This window comes from Physeter macrocephalus, chromosome 4 (assembly GCF_002837175.3).
Source record: "Physeter macrocephalus isolate SW-GA chromosome 4, ASM283717v5, whole genome shotgun sequence".
Taxonomy (NCBI): Eukaryota; Metazoa; Chordata; class Mammalia; order Artiodactyla; family Physeteridae; genus Physeter; species Physeter macrocephalus.
Genome location: NC_041217.1, coordinates 34,360,334 through 34,382,505, shown reverse-complemented (window position 1 = coordinate 34,382,505; position 22,172 = coordinate 34,360,334). Strand labels below are relative to the sequence as shown.

The 22,172-nt window shown below is 40.3% G+C and overlaps 1 protein-coding gene across 1 annotated transcript in view; it reads left to right on the top strand.

The window, feature by feature from the left end:
- Positions 1-21,051, top strand: part of LOC102987609 (uncharacterized) — a 22,667-nt gene extending 1,616 nt beyond the window's left edge. Inside the window, exons 2-8 of the mRNA XM_055083865.1 lie at positions 1,683-1,828; positions 6,081-6,370; positions 6,507-6,672; positions 17,409-17,584; positions 19,644-19,726; positions 19,855-19,986; positions 20,086-21,051. Coding sequence (XP_054939840.1) covers positions 1,683-1,828; positions 6,081-6,370; positions 6,507-6,672; positions 17,409-17,584; positions 19,644-19,726; positions 19,855-19,986; positions 20,086-20,090 — 998 coding nt within the window. The 3' untranslated portion in view covers positions 20,091-21,051. The remainder of the gene's footprint in view (positions 1-1,682; positions 1,829-6,080; positions 6,371-6,506; positions 6,673-17,408; positions 17,585-19,643; positions 19,727-19,854; positions 19,987-20,085) is intronic.
- Positions 21,052-22,172: the final 1,121 nt, after the last annotated feature.

Genomic DNA, 22,172 nt, shown 5'->3' with positions numbered 1-22,172 from the left:
ACCGGAGCACGAACCCGTGTCCCCTGCATCGGCAGGCGGACTCTCAACCACTGCGCCACCAGGGAAGCCCCTCGGTCTGTATCTTTGACCCTGGCCTTTGCCTTAAGCTGCAGACTCCTATATCCAAGTACCTTCTGAACATCTAAGCATAGAAGTCCCACAGGCACTTTCAAGTACACTTCACCAAAACTGAACTGGAGACCTTCCCAGTCTCCCCACCACTGCCAGCCTGTGACTCCTCCCGTTTATACTACCCCAGTTAATGACATCAGCATCCAAGCCAGAGTCTGGACACTATGAATCCCCCCTCACTTTCCCCATCCAGTCACCCACCCAGTATGCCAACTGGACCTCCAAATAATTTCTTAAAACTATTCCTACTACTCTTATCCCTACTGCCTACTACTGCCCTATTTGCTGGCCTACAGTTTTTGCTTCACAACTATTCTCCCTATTTTCTCCTCTTGCCTCTTTCAGATCCAACCTCACACTGATACCCAGTAATGTCTACAATGAAAATCTGAGGGTGACTCTCCACCTCACCCCAGCCACTGTGGCTCCATCACCCACAGGACAAAGCCCAGCCTCCTTGGTGTGGTGGGCAAGGCCCCACATGCCTGCTTCTGCCTCTCCAGCCTCACCTCCTGACAGTCCCACTTGGCTTTTAGCAATAGCGTTCTAAGCCATTCTGACATTAGTGCTTGTGGTACATTTTTACCTAGCATACTCTTCTCTCCCCTCACCTCCTCCTTTGCCTGGTGAATTCGTGCCCTTTAAGATTCTGCTTTGGCCTCACCTCCTCCAGGATGCCTTCTCAAACTAGCCCCTGCACTCAACCCCTACCCTCCACTAGGCCAAGAGCCCCTGCTCGGGGCTGTATACTTGCTTGTCTATAACTCAGTTCCTGCACTGTTCTTTTTTCCAGAAGACAAACGTTAATTGACTATATTTTTGTCAGATTTCACGTTAGGTACAAATAGAACAGATACTGTCCTTGTCCTCATAAAACATAATCTGGTGGTCACTACAGCGGTGAACCAAAATGCTCACCGTGCACATGTTCCCAGCTGCCTCTGATAGACTTTGCCTCCTAACTTCTTTCTCCTGAGAAACATGTATGTCTCAGCCCATTCTGAATGTCTGTGATGCAAAGTAGAAGAATAGGCAAAAAAACATTTGAAGGGAGAGCCCTAGGGGCAAAATTTATGAAGACAAGCTAAACCAATCCACATAAGGATTGGGGAGAATTAAAGAAGAGAGAAAAGAACAGTTCCTATGGGAACTGTTGGCAATCGTGAGCTGGAGCCTGTCTGATGCTTTTATTCTTCCAAGAGACCCACGTTAAAGGCTAAAATACATGTTTATATTATTTTTGGCTGTTTGAGTTACACTTGCTTGAATACAACTCCACGTGGACATTAGACTCTGACTCCAGGGTTACAAATAAGTATATAACAATGTAAGTTGTGATAAATGCCTTGAAGAAAATGACAGACTACAGTGAAAGAGTAATGGTGCCGGGTGGGGAGAACATGTACATACTTTGGGTTGTTGGGGAAGTCTTTATGCCGAGGTCACGTGATATTCGGTGCTCATGTGACATGTTTCCTGGATGCCTGGCACCCTTATAAAATCTGAGCCATTTCCTGTGAGGAAACTTGCCTCCTTGACCTCCTTTGCAGCACAGGAATGTGGCCCAGGCCCCACCAATCAGGCACAGTCATGCAAAACTTCAACTGGAAAGATGAAGTTGGAAAGATTCAACATTTTGTTGGAAGAAGATTTGCAAGATGAAGAAGAAAATGTGCCAGACTCTGACTTCCCAGTGGTGAGTAGACCAGAGGCAGAGCTCCTGGAACCCAGTTCTTATTTCTGTAGGTTGTGTTTATAGAAGCTGCGGGTTTGGTGTCAAGTGCCCACAGTGGTGGATTTTCACTAGTGCCTCTAGTGTGTTTGGGTATCATACCTGGCTTTGCTGTACCTGCATCTGGCCTCTGGTCTTCCTGGAGCTTCTGTGGACGACATTATATTAATAAAGCCCCTGTAGCAGCTAGAGTGTACTGTGTTGTTTGTAACTAAGCCTGACTAAATCAAGCTGAGACCTGAAAGATGAGTGAGCCATGGGAGGAGCAGGTGGGATGAGAATTCGGGGCAGAGTGCACTGAGGAATAAAAGAATTGGTTTAAGGAACTGAGGATAGGCCAGTGTGGTGGAAGTCCATTAGAAGAGGGGACGGTGGCACTAGATAAGGTTAGAAGAGGAGGCAGGCCCCAGAATCTAGTGCTGAAGTCATGCTGAGGAGTTTGTGGTTTATGTGAAGTGCAATGAAAGTTGACCTGACGTGGGCAGGGGATTGCATGACCTGACTGACGTGTTCTAAAAAACTGCTCTATGTAGTGCATAGATAAGAAGGGGACAAGAGAGGACATGGGGAGAGTAATAAGTTTACACCATCCTGCAGTTGTTCACAGGTCTGTGTCCTTACTAGATCACAAACTCCTCGAAGCCAAAAACCATGTCTAATTCAAAAGATGCTCAGTGTATTAAACTGAATTGTACATGAACACTAATGCACTGAATCTTTGTAACAAATCTGCTAGGCAGGTGTGATGCCCATTTCACAGATGGAAAAAAATGGTGATTGGAGAGAGCTATGTGTTATGTGCTAGGCACTGTCCTAAGAATTCTATACACGCAATGTATATTAACATGCAAGGGCTTCCCTGGTGGCGCAGTGGTTAAGAATCCACCTGCCAATGCAGGGGACACGGGTTCGAGCCCTGGTTCAGGAAGATCCCACATGCCGCAGAGCAACTAAGCCCACGTGCCACAACTACTGAAGCCTGCGCACCTAGAGCCCGCGCTCCACAACAAGAGAAGCCACCACAATGAGAAGACCATGCACCGCAACGAAGAGTGGCCCCTGCTCACTGCAACTAGAGAAAGCCCACATGCAGCAACGAAGACCCAATGCAGCCAAAAATAAAAACTAATTTAAAAACACACATGCGAATCCTTGCAGCAATCTTATGGGGTATATGCTATTTTATCCATGTTTACAGAGAGGCAACGGACACAGAGAGGTTATGTAATAAGCTCTAGGTTACGCAGCTAATAAGTGGTAAAGCCAGGATCTGAATCCAGGCAGGCTGGCTTCAGAGGCTCCACTCTTACTATGCAAGACTGCCTCATATGAGTACTGATTAACTCTACATGCTTCTATAAAAATATAATTTAAATGAGTTACTATATAATAAGAGTAACCACTGGAATAAAGACCGAATGTATAACTTCCAAACCACTAGAGAAAAAAAATTGGAAAAAGAAGCTTTATCAAACCAAAGACAGGAAAGAGAAGACAACAACAGGAAGCATGATACATAGAAAAAACAAGTTAGAATTAAACCCAAACCCATATTTATTAAACATAAATAAGAATGACTGAAATTTTACTATTAAAAGAGGAAATACCTCAAATATGGGGGACACATGTATATGCTTTTAAATATTAATCTAAAACAAAGCAGAGCTAACAACTCCTTTACTAGGTATATATTCAGAGACACTCTTGCACAAGTGTACCAGAAAACGCATACAAGAGAGTTTACCGCCAGCACTGTCTATAATATCGAAAAACTTGGCGGGAGGAACCCCAAACAAACAAGGCACAGCATGGATGTGGAGCAACGGAAACTCTCCCACATTGCTGGTGGAAGGGTAAATTGGTACCAGCTCCGGAGAAGAATCTGGCAATATCAAATAAAGCTGAATTGTGCAAACCCTTCCACCTTGCAATTCCATTTTCAGACATATAACCGAAAATTCTTGCCATGTGCCCAATAAGATGTGTACAAGAATTAACTAGTACCATAATGGCAAAAATCAGTAATCATTAAATTACTAGCAAAAGGAGAATGGATAAATTGCTTTAAAGTCATACAATGGAATACTATTCAGCACTTAAGATGAAAAAACTAGAACTACATGAATCAACATGGATAACTTACACAAATATAATTTTGGTGACAAAACAAAGTTACACAATGGTATCATTTATGTTAGGTTTAAAAAACACATGAGACAACACTATATGTTACTTACATAGCTATATATAGCATGTATAAAAGCTTTCATGAGAATGACAGATACCACATCCAGGGAAGGAGTTACCTTTGGGGAAGAAGAAAGGGAGAATGAGATTGCAGAAGGGTTCACAGGGGTCTCTAACTGAATAGGTAATACTAAACTCTGAAGCAAATACGGGGAAAATGCTAAAACGCAGTATTTAGGTGGCTGGTATATAAGTGTTCATTATATTATTCCCTGTAACTTTATACATGTTTGTAATATTTCATATTAAACATTTTAAAGAAAATAAGCTTTCAACTCAAGATTCTACAGAAAGAACAGAATAAACCAAAGAAATAAGAAGGAAGAACTTAATGAAGGCATACATTAATGAAAGCGAAAAAACTTCTTAGAGGTTATTAATAAAATCAAAAATTGGTTCAATAAATCTGATGAAGAAAAAAAAAAGACTCCAATAAAATATGTAAGAATGAATTAAGAACAATATGAGATCAAAAAAATGTTAATAATACCACGGAAAATTTTATACTAAATTTGAAAATGTAGATGTAACAGATACTTTTCCAGGAAAAAAAAAATTATCCCTTAAAAGGCACCACTTCCAGATGGCTTTAAAGATGAGTTCTTCAACGTAAGTAACAAATCATTCACATGCTATGTCTATTCCAGGTCATATAAAAAGTTAACCTGACTGATTCATTTTGAGACCTAGCAGAAACTGATATCAAAACTAGACAACTAAAGAAAACCATAAGCCAATCTCACTTATGAATATAGAAACAAAAATCCTAAATTAAATACACAGCAAATTGCATACAGCAATGTAATGGAAGAACACATACTAGGATTGTAAGGATGGCTCAACATTAGAAAATCTACTACTGTAGTTCTATTATTGTAGAGTAATGGAGGAAAGCTATATGATCACCTCTAAAACTAACACTGAAAGTATTTGGTAATTCTCAATACCCATTTCTGATTTTAAGAAACAAACAACTTGACAATCTAGGAAAAGAACCAAATGCCTTAATTTTTTAAAGGCATTTAAAATGTTTGTTGTATCTACCACAAACCTTTAGAAAACATTATGAGCAAAACGTAGGATGCAATCCAAATAATTTCTGGAAAAAATTAAGTACCCTTGACACTACTATACAGCGCTGTACTGGATTCCAGGAAAAAGCCCAAATTGTTATTTACACATAAATGCTCACCTACAAAATCCAAGAGGATTATTAAGAATACAAAAGTTCAGGGCTTCCCTGGTGGCGCGGTGGTTGAGAGTCCGCCTGCCGATGCAGGGGATACGGGTTCGCGCCCCGGTCTGGGAGGATCCCACATGCCGCAGAGCGGCTGGGCCCGTGAGCCATGGCCGCTGAGCCTGCGCGTCCGGAGCCTGTGCCCCGCAACGGGAGAGGCCACAGCAGTGAGAGGCCCGCGTACCGAAAAAAAAAAAAAAAAAAAAAAAAAAAAAGAATACAAAGGTTCAGCGAGGTGACCACATAGATCAATATACCAAAAAACCAAATTATCCTGGGGTATAATAAAAAAAAAAAAAAAAAAAAAAAAAAAAAAGAATACAAAGGTTCAGCGAGGTGACCACATAGATCAATATACCAAAAAACCAAATTATCCTGGGGTATAATAATAGTACACTAGGAAGAGCAAACAAACTAGAACAGCAGCCAAACCGCTAGGGAAAAACCTAAAAGGAAATGTTGCAAAACACCAAGAAAACTGCAAGCCTTCACCTGAATAACAAGGGAACACTTGAATTCACGGAGAAATAACCACCTTGCTCAATGTTAAGTCTCCATATTGCACAAGTATCAAATGTGGGCAAATTAGTCTACCGAAAACTTTGCCATTTGGCGACATCTATTACAGAATTTGAAATGGAATCTCAAACAAGTTGCGGGAAAACGCTGCCATTTGGTGACAATCTGTTACAGAATCTGGCCCTGGTTTGAGGTTCGTGATGTGTGTGGAAGCGCTCTGCGAAGAGTCAAACCGTGACTGGAGGCCACCCAGCTATCCGCATCCCCCGCGGAAAGCCGCGCGACCGGAAGAACCACGTCGGCTCCGCCCACCTCTTGTGTCGCTGCCCGGGCGTTTCCGGTCGGCTGACGCGTACGCGCCCGGAGGCCTCGCCGGTCCCACCTGGAGCAGTAGGGCGGGGACGGGCGTCAGGCTCCGCGGCGGTGGCCGACCTGGTTCCTCAGCACCTGCGGGCCGGGGCTGCTGAGTCCGCCCAAAAAAGTCGTTTCCCTCGAAGTTTCCAGTAAGTGACGGTCCCAGTCGGAGCTGCGGCTAGAAAGAGGCCGCGCCGGCATTTTTTTCCCCTCCTCCCCTAACTCCCCTCTGAAGTCCCTCGCTGGCGTCCGGGTGACTCCAGTTCTGTCCACTACCACCCCCAGCGCTCGAGGTTTCCCCAGAAGATGTGTCCTTTCTCATGAACGCTTCGTTGATCTTAAACGGGTGCCGACCTCTCACCTGTACACTGGAGGGTGTGTTCTTGGTCTGACATTCGTCTCAGCCCTTCCTCGTCCAGCCATAGTGACGGCCCCGCAGTTACACACCATGGTAATGCTCCCACCATCACTTCTAACCCACCTGCCTCGGGGATATACACTTACTTTCTGCTTCAGAATCTTTCATCTTCTAACGAAAATCGGTTACCAAGGACCAGCCCTCTCAGCGCCGATCCCCTCTTCCCTCTAAAAATCCTTTTCTAATTAAATAATTGCAGCAGTTAAGGAAAGAATGCGTTAAGAGTAGGACCCTGACGTAAATGACACGCATTCTTTTATTTAATCATGGCAACAATCCTTAAGTAGATACAAATGTGGAAATTGAGGCACAGAAAAGTTAATTTGCTGGAGGTGACGTCGTTTGCGTGGGATGGAGTTGAAATTTGAATCCATTTTGTAGCTCGCTCCAAAGCTGGTGCAGTCACCCCTTCATCCTTCCCCAGTCCTTTGCATCCCCCTTTTCGTTGCTTCTCCTGAGGAATTTTTTTTCTGAATACTGTCTAGAACAGTGGTCCCCAGCCTTTTTGGCAGCAGGGACCGGTTTTGTGGAAGACAATTTTTCCAAGGACTGGGGATGGGGTGGGGGATGGTTTCGGGATGATTCAAGCGCATTACATTTACTGTGCACTTTATTTCTATTATTATTATATTGTAATATATAATGAAATAATTGTACAACTCACCATAATGCAGAATCAGTGGGAGCCCTGAGCTTGTTTTCCTGAAACTAGAGGTCCCATCTGGGGGTGATGGGACGGCCTCAGCTCCACCTCAGCTCGTCAGGCATTAGATTCTCATAAGGAGCGCGCAACCTAGATTCCTTGCGTGTGCAGTTCACAGTAGGGTTCGCGCTCCTATGAGAATCTAATGCCCTGCTGATCTGACAGGAGGCGGAGCTCAGGCGGTAATGCGAGCGATGCGGAGCGGCTTTAAATACAGATTAAGCTTCTTTGCCCGCCGCTGCTCACTTCCTGCTGTGCGGCCTGGTTCCTAACAGGCCACGGACCAGTACTGGTTTGGGGACCCCTGGTCTAGAAGATCCCTATTTATGGAAATTTGACCTCTAAGAACTTTTTCAGAGCTTCTTCTCACTCAAACCCTTGAGTGTTCCATTTTATCAGGCACGTAAGCTCTGAGCTTAGTAATATTTTGCATCCCCAGTGTGTGCTTATGCCTCCTTACTTAAAAATGTACTCCTAACCCAGTATGTACTCATTAATCAGCCTTTCTCCCCTGCCTTAGTATGACTGTCATAATCATGACCACTATTCTCAGCAAACATTTGAGCAACTAGTTTTTGTAAGATAACAAAGATAATTGCAGTTTCAAAGAACTCTGAGGTTTAGTTCCTGACCTCAAGGAGACATATGACATTTATTCATAAAAAGTCCAAGAAAATAGCAGATAAACACTAACTCATTTGCACAGAAAACAAATTCTACAGAAGTAACTTTGGACAAAAGAGTTTAAGTGCTAGACTTGTTTCCTCATCTGTAAAATGTTATGGTTAGGGGAGATTATTAAAAGTGTGTGAATCTAAATTCAGAGAAATGATTGTTCACTTTGTACTGAAGTGGGAACTGTTGGCGAGGCTATATAGTATGTTCTTGATACATTATAGTAGAGACGGGGATTAGTTTGAAGATTTCTCTTAGCACTCTGAACATCTGATAATGGCTGTAGACCTTGCTCTGGAAATAAATTTCACATTTATACATCGTTTTATGCTCAATTTTTAGGAGATTCATGACCTACCTCTTCCCTCCAAAGCCTACGTGTTAAAAAACCCTGATTTAGGGAGAGAAAATGAACTGCAGTTCAAAAGGCAAGGCTAAGCCAGCTGTGGAGGGCGTTTATCTTATAGGCAGTGTGGAACCATTGGAGGTTTAAGAAGATAAGTCTGGCAGCAGTATGAAGGATGAATTAAAGTGGAGAAAGGCAGTAAGACTAGTTAGGTGGCAGGTAGAACAATGTAGGTAATTCAGAGGTATTTAAGGACAGTGCCAAGCAGTAAGGGAATGGGGGAGATTACAAGAAATATTGGCAAAGACAAATCAAGAGGAGTTGGTATCTGACTGGATATGGAATTGGGTAAAGACAGGAAAGAGTCAATGATAACAAGGTTTGAGGTGTGTACGGCTGCAGATACATCCTTTCTCTACATTGCTGAAATGGCAGAGAGATGGTGAAGAGTGAGGATGGACAGTACCATTTGATGTGGTCTTGGTAGTCTCTCCAAGAGATGGCACTCACTATTTATCTATGCTTTTCTATCTTAAAAAATTTTGTACTTTTATAGACAGCGAACAAATGGAATGTGTACATTAAGTTTCAGAAAGGATGTAGCTGTCTTCATATCAATGTTTAATACAAAACAAAACAAAACAACTCAGTGAACTAGGAGTAACAGGGAATCTGATAAAAGGCATCTACAAAACCTAGAGCTAACATCATACTAAATGGTAGAAGACTGAATGTCTCCAACCCCCAAGATTAGGAACCACACAAAGATTATGTTTTCACTACTCCTATTTCATATTTCACTAGAAGTCCTAGCAATTGCAGTAAGGAAGAAAAAGAAATAAAAGGTGTTTTGATTGGAAAGGAAGGAATAAAATTATCCCTATTTTCAGGTGACATAATTGTCTAGTAAATCTCAAGAAATCTATAAAACTGTTAGTACTAATAAGTGAATTTAGGAGGTTGCAGGATAAAAGATTAACATACAAAAATAAATCATTTCTACACTAGCAGCGAACAACTGGAAACTGACCTCCCCTCCCCCACAAGTGTAATACTTAGGTACTGTCTAAACCTGACAAAACATGTGCAGGATCTATATGCTGAAAGCTATGAAACACTGTTGAAAGAAATCAAAGAACATTCATATTGTGTTCATGGATTAAAAGAATCAGTATAATTAAGATGTCAATCCTCCTTAAATTGATATATGCATTTAATGCAATTGCAATAAAAAAACCCAGCAGAATTTTTGTAGATATAGTTGATTCTAAAGTTATAAGGAGGGGACTTCCCTGGTGGTGCGGTGGTTAAGAATCCGCCTGCCAGTGCAGGGAACACCGGCTCGATCCCTGGTCTGGGAAAATCCCACATACTGCAGAGCAGCTAAGCCTGTGTGCCACAACTACTGAGCCATGTGCCACAACTACTGAAGCCCGAGCACCTGAAGCCCGTGCTCCGCAACAAGAGAAGCCACTGCAATGAGAAGCCCGCGCACCGCAACGCAGAGTAGAACCCGCTCTCTACAACTAGAGAAAGCCCGCGCACAGCAATGAAGACCCAACGCAGCCAAAAAATAAATAAATTTTTTAAAAAATTAAAAAAAATAATGAAGTTATAAGGAAAGGTAAAAGAACCAGAATAGCAAAAACAATTTTGCAAATGAATAGCAAAGTTGAAGAATTCAAACAATCTGATTTTAAGACTACTATAAAGCTACAGTAATGAAGACAGTGTGGTATTGGTGAAAGTATAGACACATAGACCAATGGAACAGAATAGAATCCAGAAATAGACCCACACAAATATGACCAATTGATATTTTTCTTAAATAATAAACATTTATTTCTGACAGTCTAGGGGCTAGAAGTCTGACAGCAGGGTGCCATCATGGATGGATTATGGTAAGACCCTCTTCCTGGTTGCACATGACTGACAACTGACTTCTCACTGTGTTCTTTACTGGTGGAAGGGGCTAGGGAGATCTATGGGGACTCTCTCTTTTTGTCTTCCAGTTGTACCGAGATATAATTGATATACAGCACTGTGTAAATTTAAGGTGTACAGCATAATGATTTGGCTTACATACATCATGAAATGATTATCACAATAAGTTTAGTGAACATCCATCATTTCACATAGACACAAAATTTTAAAATATAGAAGAAAGTTTTTTTCTGTGATGAGAGTTTAGGATATACTCTGGTAACAACTTTCATGTATAACATACAGTGGTGTTAATTATATTTATCATGTTGTATATTATACCCCAGTACTTATTTATCTTATAATTGGAAGTTTGTACCTTTTGACCACCTTTATCAAATTCCCCCTCCCCCCACTCCCACCTCTGGTAACCAGAAATCAGATCTCTTTTTCTAAGAGTTTATTTGGTTTTGAACAATAATTGACCTATAACACTACATTAGTTCCTGTTACACAACAGAGTGATTTGGTATTTCTGTACATTTTTAAATGATCACCACAATAAGTCTAGTTATAATATGTCACCATACAGAAATATTACATAGTTATTGACTATATTCCCCACAATTTACATAGCAGTTGATCTCTGTCTACCCTATCTATCATCTGTCTATCATCTATGATTGTTTTAGATGGCTGACCTCCTAAATTCAAATGAATTTTAACAACCCTACATTTTTACTCCCCCCACCCATGTATACTGTTTTTGACATCATATTTTACATCTTTTTGTTTTGTGTATCCCTTAACTACTTACCGCAAATGATTTTACTACTTTGTCTTTTAACCTTCCTATTAGTTTTATACATGGCTGATTTACTACCTTTACTAATGAGATCTTTCCTTTTGTAATTGTCATGTTTCTAGGCCTTTTCTTTTTCACTTAAGAGAAGTCCCTTTAACATTTCTTGTAAACCTGGTTTGGTGGTGCTGAACTCTTTTAGTTTTTGCATGTCTGTTAAGCTTTTGATCTCTCCATCAAATGTGAATGAAGTGAGAGAGTGGCATGGACATATATACACTACCAAATGTAGGGTGGATAGCTAGTGGGAAGCAGCCGCATGGCCAGGGAGGTCAGCTAGGTGGTTTGTGACCACCTAGAGGGGTGGGATAGGGAGGGTGGGAGGGAGACACAAGAGGGAGGGGATATGGGAACATATGTATATGTATAACTGATTCACTTTGTTGTAAAGCAGAAACTAACACACCATTGTAAAGCAATTATACTCCAATAAAGATGTTAAAAAAAAATGTGAATGAAAGCCTACTGGTCAGAGTATTCTTGGTTGTAGGCTTTTCCTTTCTATCACTTTAAATGTATTGTGCCACTCCCTTCTGGCCTGCAGAGTTTCTGCTGAAAAGTCAACTGGTATCCTTATGGGAATTTCCTTGTGTATAACTTGTTACTTTTCCCATGCTGCTTTTATTCTCTCTTTGTATTTAGTTTCTGCCATTTTAATTACAGTGTATCTTAGTGTGGTCCTCTTTGGGTTGATCCTCTTTGAGACTCTCTGTGCTTCCTGGACCTGGATGTCTGTTTCTTTTCTCAGATTAGGGGAGTTTTCAGCTATTATGTCTTCAAATATGTTCTCTGCCCCTTTCTCTCATGTTCTGGGATACTTATAATGCAAATGTTAGTACTCTTGATGTTGTCCCAGAGGTTTCTTAAACTGTCCTCACTTTTTTTTTTTCTGTTTTCTATTTAGCTGCAGTGATTTCCACTACTCTGTCTTCTGCTGGCTGATCCGTTCCTCTGTATCATCTAATCTACTGTTGATTCCCTCTTAGTGTATTTTTCATTTCAATTATTGTATTCATTATCTCTGTTTGGTTATTCTTTATATTTTATAACTCTGTTAAAAGCATCTAGCTTCTCACTCTGCTCAACCAATCTTCTTCCGAGTTCTTTGAACATCTTTACGATCATTACCTTGAACTCTCTATTGGGTAGATTGCCTGTCTTCACTTAGTTCTTCTGGGGTTTTATCTTGTTCCTTCATTTTTAACATATTCCTCTGTCACCTCATTTTGCCTGATTTACTGTTTTTATTTCTGTGTATCTGGTGGGTTGATTAAGTTTCCTGACTTTGGAGAATAAGCCTTTTGTAGGAGTCTTCCCATGCATCCCAGCAGCACACGTCCCTCTGGTTACCAGAGCTATATGCTCTAGGGGTGCCCCCTATTTGGGCTGCAACGGTCCTTCAGTTGTGGTGGGCTGACTACTGTGGGTGGTATGGTAGGTGTGGCTGGCCCCTGTTTCTGTTGGTTGCCAGGCCCTGCCTTGTGTGGAGGCTGCTGGCCATTGGCAGGTGGGGCCGGGTTCTGGTTTGGGTGTTTGCAGGGCTGGGAATGCTGGATCTAGTGTTGGCCTGCTGGTGGGAGGGACCAGTTCCTGACAGTTCTGGCTGTAGGGTCTGGGGTGTCCCAAAGCTGGTATTGGTCTGCTGGTGGGCAGGGCTGGGGCCCAGGGGGCCCCAGGGCTAATGCCAGCTCACTGGTTGGTAGAACCAGGTTCCCAGGTCTCTGGCTACAGGGGCCTATGGGTCCCAGAGCAAGTGTCAGCCTGCTGACGGAAGGGGCTGGATCCCAGAGCAGCTAGCTAAGGGGCCCAAGTTGTCCCAGAGCTGGTATTGGTCTGATGATGGCTAGATCCAGGGCCTAGAGGGTCCAGGAACTGGTGCTGGCTTGCTAGTGGGTGGGCTGTGTCCTGGTACCACAGGCTGCAGGGCTGTGATGGTTCAGGGCTGGTGTCTGCCCACTGGTGGGCAGGGCTGGGGCCCAGAGGAACTTGGGGCTGGTGCCCACACACTCATGGATGAGGCTGGGTCTCAACCTGGCCCTCACGTGGATGGAGCTGTGTTCTGGGGTCTCTGGCTACAGGGCCCTGGGGATTCCAGAGTTGGTATTTCAGCCTACTGATGGGCAGGGCCAGGACCAGGGTTCCTGTGGCTAGTTCCTAGTCACTGTGTCTGCGTCTTCACCCAGGTAGTTGCTTGGCCTGAGGCATCCCCACACTGGTGCAGAAAGGTTGGTGGGCAGGGCTAGGTCCTGGCACTAATAGGCTAGAGGGAGGATTCCGAAATGTTGCTTGCCAGCACCAGTGTCCACATGGTAGGATGAACTCTCAAAAAGGGCTGCTGTCAGTGTCTGTGTCCCCAGGATGAGATCCAGTTGCTTCCTGCCTCTCTGGGAGGCTCTCGAAGATCAGCAGGTGGGTCTGACCCAGGCTTCTTTCAAATTACTGCTTCTGCCCTGGGTATCGGAGTGAGTGAGATTTTGTGTGCGCCCATTAAGAGTGGAATCTCTATTTCCCACAGTCCTCCAGCTCTCTTGAAAGGAAGGCCTGCTGGCCTTCAAAGCCAAACTTTCTGGAGGCTCATCTTCCTGGTGCAGGACGCCTGGTATGGGGAGCCTGATGTGGGGCTTAGACTACTTACTCCTTGGGGAGAACCTCTGTCTTGTAATTATCCTCCCATTTGTGAGTCACCCACCTGCAGGTATGAGTCTTGACTATACTGTGTCTCTGACCCTCCTGCCCATCTCACTGTGGTTCCTTCTTTATAACCTTAGTTGTAGAAGACCTTTTCTGCTAGTCTTCTGGTTTTTCTCATCAGTAAATCTGTAAATAGTTGTAATTTTGGTGTGCCCGTGACCAATTGATTTTTGACAGAGGTGCAAATGCAATCCAATGGAGAAAGGACAGCCCTTTCAATACATGTACATGGTGCTGGAAAAATTGGATATCCATATGTGAAAAGTGAACCTCGATCTACGTCTCACACCATATATAAAATTAACCCCAAATGGATCATAGACCTAAAAGTAAGAGTAAAACTCTTGAGAAAACACTAGGAGAAAATCTTTGTGACCTTGGATTAGGCAAAGAGTTCTTAGATGCAACACCAAAAGCACTATCTATAAAGGAAAAAAATTGATAAATTGGACTTTATAAAAATTAAAATCTGGAACATATTTGCAAAGCAGAAATAGAGACACAGACGTAGAGAACAAACATATGGATACCAAAGGGGGAAGGGGGAGTGGGATGAATTGGGAGATTGGGATTGACATATATATACACTACTATGTATAAAATAGATAACTAATGAGAGCCTACTGTATAGCACAGGGAAATGTACTCAACGTTCTGTGGTGACCTAAATGGGAAGGAAATCCAAAAAAGAGGGGATATATGTATACATATAGCTGATTAACTTTGCTGTACAGCAGAAGCTAACACAACACTGTAAAGCAACTATACTCCAATAAAGATTAATTAAAAAATTAAAATCTATGGCTATATGAAGGACACTACAAAGAGAATGAAAGACAAGGCATATTGGGAGAAAATATTTGCACACCACATACTTAACAAAGGATTTGTATCCAGAATATATAAAGAATTTTCAAAACCTGACAAGAAAACAAAACAACTCAATAAAAAACGTGGAAGGGGCTTCCCTGGTGGCGCAGTGGTTGAGAGTCTGCCTGCCATTTCAGGTGACACGGGTTCGAGCCCTGGTCTGGGAGGATCCCACATGCCGCGGAGCAACTGGGCCCGTGAGCCACAATTACTGAGCCTGCACGTCTGGAGCCTGTGCTCTGCAACAAGAGGGGCCGCGATACTGAGAGGCCCGCGCACCGTGATGAAGAGTGGCCCCCGCTTGCCACAACTAGAGAAAGCCCTCGCACAGAAACGAAGACCCAACACAGCCATAAATAAATAAACAAATAAATTTTTTAAAAAAAACAAAAAAAAACAGCATGGAAAAGTTGAACAGACACTTCACTAAAGAAGATATACAGGTGACAAAAAAGCACATGAAAAAATCTTCAATATTATTAATCATTAGGGAAATGCAAATTAAAATGACAAGAAACATTACAGACCTATAAGAATTTATTAAAAAAAATAATTCCAAGTTCTAGCAAAGATGTGGAGAAATGGGAACCTTCATACATTACTGTACAGCCACTCTGGAGAACAGTTGTGCAGTTTCTTATAAAGTTAAGCATACATTTACCATATAACCCAGCAATTCCACATCTAAATGTTTATCCTAGAGAAATGGACACTTGTGTGAACACAAAAATCTGTACCCAAATATTTATAGTATCATTATTTGTAATTCTCCAAAATGTTCCAAATCAAAGCTGGCTCAACATTTGAAAATAAATCAGTGTAATTCACCATATTAACATATTTAACAAGAGAAACTACATAAACTAAATGCCCTTCAGTGGGTAAATGGAACCACACTGTGGTCCAGTCATACAGTGGAATAGTATTCAGAAATAAATAGGAACAAATGATTTGTATATGCAATAACTTGGATGAATCACAGAAGTGTTATCTTAAGCAAAGGAAGCCAATCTCAATTGGTTACATACTCTACGATTATATTAATATGAAAGGCAAAACTGGGGAAGGCAAAACTAAAGGGACAGAGAACACATTGTGATTGCCAGAGGTTAAGGGTAAGGAGAGGGTCTGACTGCAAAGGTATTTTGGGATATTGTAATTGTTCTGTATAATGGTTGTTAAATCTATGCATCTACTAAAACTCATAGTACTATGTACACACACACACACACACACACAGTTTTTCTGTATGTAAATTTAAAAGAAAATTTTAAGTTAAAAAAAACCACCATAGTTAGTTTAGAATCACCTTTTAAAATCCTACCCTTGACCTCAATAATTCCTCCAAACACTATACCATTTTTCTGTTTTCAGAAAATATAGTTGTTTATTGTCTCTATTTCCTTGCTTACCATTCACTCTTTAAAATATATATATTTTTTAATTTTGAAACATTCAGCAGCATAATGCACATGATTAAAAGATCAAGGAGTGTGGAAGGATTTATAATTAAAAACCAAAAAGCAAAAAACAGTCTCCATCCCACTTGCTTTCTTCGCATTCTAGATCCAGCTCCCCAGAAACAAATGCTTTAAATCTTTTCTATGTTTAGTTTCTTTGGTGATTACAATTATACCTCTAAATAATATGCTTATATTTTCCTTTCTCAGTTAATCAAATTTAGATGTTATCCTCTGACTTTCTGCTATGATAGATGAGGACCTGTATCACCCTTCACTTCTGCTGGCCACCTTCTCCCTGGATTTGATAGTTTTAAGATGGTTTTTATTTACTGTATTTTTTACCCTTATAATCTTAAGCAATATATTTAATCACACATTTCTTGTTCCAACAAGTGTTATCAGTATCTCTTGACTTTGTAGGATATTAGCACTCCTACCTTTCCTCTCCCTTCCCTTTTCATGTTCTGTCAGCTGTAACTTTACATTTCTAGCATTGCAATTAGATAAATTACTTTGTATTCTATAACTATGATTAAAATGTCCATATTGTCTTCTAGAAGTTGAATTTATAAGTTGAAACCAATTTAAAAAACATTTATATTATTGTAACTTTATAAATATTGTTCACTGAAAGTCCTAGTAATGTGCTTGGATTATATTTCTCTTAAGGTCCAGGATCATGTTTCTAGAAAATGTTGCTAGCATTAACTAATTATTGACAACATTTTTATTAGAACCCATTAACATTTTGTTCCAAATTGGACCAATTGCTTTTTAGTCCTTTGAATTCAGTTTTTTCATTTTACTTTTTCCTTTGAACTTCTGGGGTTTTCCATACCTTTGTATTCCTCACCTTCTGCTTTCTTTGTTTTTACTTTTATTTTGCTGGAGCACATACTCAAGTAACTTCTCAGAAAATATACATGTGAGATAAACTTTCCAAATATTTGCATGGTTTGATTTTACCTGCCTATTTCTTGATAACTTAACTGAATGTAGAATTCTGGATTTAAAATAATGTTTCGCCAGAACTGCAAAGATCTTTTTTCAATATGTCCTAGCATTCGATGTTGGTGAAAAGATTGTTGCTATACTGAATCTTTCCTTGTGACCATTTTCCCTTTGGAAGCATTTGGGAATGTCTCTTGAAAATTTTACATGATGTGTCTAAGTATGGAGTTTTTTTGTTTGGTTGTTGTTGTTTTTTTTTTAATATTTATTTATTTATTTATTTAGGCTGCACCGTGTCTTAGTTGCAGCCACATGGGATCTTCATTGCGGCATGAGGGATCTTTAGTTGCAGTATGCAGACTTCTCAGTTGCAGCATGCATGCAGGATCTAGTTCCCTGACTAGGAATCGAACCCGGGCCCCCTGCATTGGGAATGTGGAGTCTACCCACTGGACCACCAGGTAAGTCCCTGAGTTTTTTCCTTTGATCTTCTTTAGGAGTTAGGGGGTCTTTCAATTTGAAGAGTTCTTTTCCTGTTTAGCTCTGAGAAATTTTTAAATTTTTTATTTCCTCTCCTCCATTTTCTCTTCTTTCTTTCTGAAATTCTTATTGTTTATATATTTGGCCTCTTGGATTTTATTCTCTGTGATTCTTATTTTTTTTCTAAACTGATTTTATCTTTAATGCCCCTCTTTTAAGTTTTTTTATTTCTGAATAATATTTTTAACTAAGAAGAATGTTCTTATTTTCTGAGAGTGCTTCTTTCTCAACATCCTGTTTTTGTCTTATGAGTTCAGTATCTCCTAAACGTCTCTGAAAGAACAGATCATAATTTTTAAAGTTCTCTTTTTTATCTTGATTGTTTCTATGTTATCTTAGGTTTTATTATGCTGTAGATTTTCTTCAAATATCTGGTGCTCTTTGGTTGTGCATTCACACTGAAGAATGAGGGAATAAGAAGAATGACAAAACTTTTTATACATGGATGAAGATTGTTAACTTCAGGCTTTACTTTTTTTAAATAAATAGATAAATTTATTTATCTATTTATCTATCTACTTATTTGTTTTTGGCTGCGTTGGGTCTTCGTTGCTGTGTGCGGGCTTTCTTTGGTTGCAGTGAGCAGGGGCTATCCTTCGTTGCAGTGAGCAGGCTTCTCATTGCAGTGGCTTCTCTTTGTGGTGACTTCTCTAGGCGTGGGCTTCAGTAGTTGTGGCACACAGGCTCAGTAGTTGTGGTTCATGGGCTCTAGAGCACAGGCTCAGTAGTTGGGTGAATGGGCTTAGCTGCTCGGCGGCATGTGGGATATTCCCGGACCAGGGATTGAACCTGTGTCCCGTGCATTGGCAGGCAGATTCTTAACCAGTGCACCACCAGGGAAGCCCCAGGCTTTACTTTTAAGACTTTGCCACTTACTAGCTATGTAATCTTGGGCAAGTATTTAAGCACTCTGTCTAACGTGAAAAAAATGGAATGATAATGTTCTTTATTGTTTTGTTATAAGTATTAAAATGTAATGCATGTAAAGTGCTTAGAACAATGCCTAGGATATATCAAGCACTTATGTAATGTTTAATATTATTAAGGCAGGTGGGCTGGCAGTAAGCTGGCTATTTTGCTTGGAACACAACCAAAAATGAGACTCAGGGAAGTATTACTCTGAGGCATCAAAACTTGTATTTGCTGCCCTGGAGCTCCCCATGTTTCATTCATTTTTTTTAAACAGTCCTTTGAATTTCTGCTTGAGAATAATCACTGGGTTGTATCATGGTACAAACAGATCTTCAATAATCCTCCTGTTTTCAACACTGCTTCTTATTCCCATCCTCCATAGTCTCCCTCACAGTGCCTGTTCCAGGTTCTGCTAGGCAGACCACTCCTACAGTAATGTCTTTCTCAAGTATCCCAGACTACACTACTCTTAGCTTCTCATGTTGACACGCTTGCATCTGCTTTCTTGTTTTCAGATGTTTATTGAATCACGTTTCCTTCTTGGATACTCTTTTATTTTTCCTATTATGAATTTATTAATTTTTATTGTTTAAATATCACTTTAATATGACTTCAGGACACTGTCTCTAAATATAGTCACATGGGGGGTTAGAGCCTCGATAAATGAATTTTGGAGGGTACAATTCAGTTTATAGCCTTTATTCATGAAGAAAACCAGTTTGACACAGTGTGATCCAAGAGTACTACCACATTAATACTAAATTCTTGTTCTTTCAGACTATAAAGCAAAGTTCAACTAAAACAGGGTGTTTATTTTGGTAGAATCTGCATGAGATTTTTACCAAGGTTATGGAAACATGTATTTGATTTTTGTTGTGATGACAGATACTCAAATTAGGTGTGTAAAAGTTTACTATTTAATAAAAATATAAAACCATTTTGTGGATAACTAATACCTTACCTTCTTTCCAGTGAGAATATGAAACATAATTTCTATTTATTTTGTCCAAAAAACATCACTTTGCTTTTTAAATTCTCTAGTAATTTGTCAACATTTTTGTTTTACAGACATGGCAGGCAGGTTTTATACATGGATAAGAAGTCCACAGAACGCAGAAGTTCTGAAGATGCCAGGACCGGCAGAAATGGAGGTAGGAATTTTACTTGCTTTAAGACCTTTTGTGTAATTTTAAGTGCATTTTATAAATTATTTTGTTTCTCACTCATTTGTTGCTAATATTTGAGAGTATGATTGTGTTACATTTTATATCATTCGAAGGTAAACACAAACAAAAGGAAAAAAAGCAAAAGCAAAACCACCACCAATCCCGACATAGATCATCAACATCTCATTCTTCAGATGACTATGTGTTTCCTTCTCCTACATCATCTTCAGGAAGCCATGTCGAAGGTATGTTTACCACCCTGTTAACAGGCTTTTCATTTATAAGTTAGATGATCTAGAAAAAAATTCATTAAAACTCCTTCATAACTTCTGTTTATTCAACAGAATAATACCCACTATGTGCCAGGCATAATGGTAAGCATGGCATGGTCCCTTCAGCCAAGGAACTTTTAAGATACTGGACAATAAAGACAAACTAATAGTACATTACAATGCAGATGAGTGCTACGACTTGGTATGCACATGTTAAGGGGACAAGGAAAGGCTTTGGAGAGGAAATAATATCTGAATTGAGAATTGGAAGATGAATAGGCATTTTCTAGACAAAGCGAGGGAAGTGGAATTCAGGAAGATTTATTACAAGTTAAAGGAATTGCATGTGCTAACCATTGTTGACATATGCGTTTCTGATTCTTTCTCAAGTTATATTCTCACACATCTATTTCTTGATTTATCAGTGGACTAATCAGAGTTTTTGGTTGTAAGCAAAGAAAACTGGCTCTGGCTGATTTAAATGGAAAAGGAATTTATTGAAAGGATATTGAATAACTCACTAATAATTGCCAAGAAGCCTAGAGAACTAATCTCTGAATGTGAATAGGAACAAAGTGAAACTTGGCAGCTAGAACTGTAGGCAAAGTCAAACCACTGGTAAGGGCACACTGCCACTCCTGAACCTGGATGCATCAACTTGCATTGTCCTGGTCACTACATGCCGCCGCTGAAGAATGGATTCTTCACCATCTCTGCTTCTTGGTGTCACTAGCTCCTAGGCAGTATTGACTGAGCCTAGATCACATGTCCATGTGCTAGCTGCCTAGGAAACTGGGAAAGCAAGTATTGACCTTTCCAGCATCAACGGCAGGAGGCACGTAGAGAAGTGTTCACCAGACACAGGAGGGAGAATCAGATGCTGGGCAGTCAAAATACCACAGATGTTCTCCACATTCAACTCTAGACAATATCTATCAACTAGCTCACAAATTACTCCTTTGTCTCACCTACCTTTATCTTTTCAGTGTTTGTTAGTTGTATTATAATTAATTTTTCTGTTAGTTAATTTGGTATCAATAAATGTTATACCTGTAATTCTACTTTTTGTTTCATCAACTTTAGTCCATTATTTTACTCTCTTTTATATAGGTAACACTACCCTTTCCTCCATTTTTTCTCCCCACTGTCTTTTTTTTTTTTAACATTTTCAGTAGTTAACATCTATAACCAAAACAAACTCTTTCATTTTTTCTCCATAGATTTACTTTAAAGTTTCCAAACCAGTAATCAGCATTTAAATTATTATCACCAAATAAATATTGTTACTGCAGTGCCAAGTCATGTGCTAGGATTACATTTCCCTTTCATGAGTCTAATATCATGATTACTGGAATTCTCAAAGGAGAATGTTTCTAGATGTAGGTACATCATCAAGTACATTTATATTCCACCAGTTGCCATGTCTTAGTACCGCTTCATATTGGAACCATGACTTTCTTGTACAAGTCTTTATTTTTCTTAGACTTTCTAGTCCTACCATTTGTTTTTTTTTAATTGACAGAAGGATAATGTGACTTCACCATAATAAAAAGATTTTGCGTCCTTTAAATCATACTGTTCCATGGAGTTCATTTTTTTCTCCTGGAGATGTTCTTGCCTGCCTGTTGCAAATTGGACTACTTTGTACCCCAAAGGCCTGACACATAGCTGTCATCCTAGGATTTCCTCTCACTGGTCTTATGGGTTGGATTTATTGTTTATTAGATCCATGTCTTCCTATCTCTTGGTTTTCTGCATTAAATGTTAGAGTACACTGTCAAATAACTTTTCCAAAATATATGTCTAAAAGGTAAACTGAGTCTTTGTGTATCTCAGAATGTCATTATTCTCCCCCACACTAGTTTGAAAACAGTTACCCCTAATTCTGGTTTCCAGAGGCAGTAACTTCATTCTCTCTTAACAGTATGGTTTTTTTTAACATCTTTATTGGAGTATAATTGCTTTACAATGGTGTGCTCCCTATCCCACCCCTCTAGGTGGTCACAAAGCAACGAGCTGATCTCCCTGTGCTATGCGGCTGCTTCCCACTAGCTATCTATTTTACGTTTGGTAGTGTATATATGTCCATGCCATTCTCTCACTTCGTCACAGCTTACCCTTCCCCCTCCCCATATCCTCAAGTCCATTCTCTAGTAGGT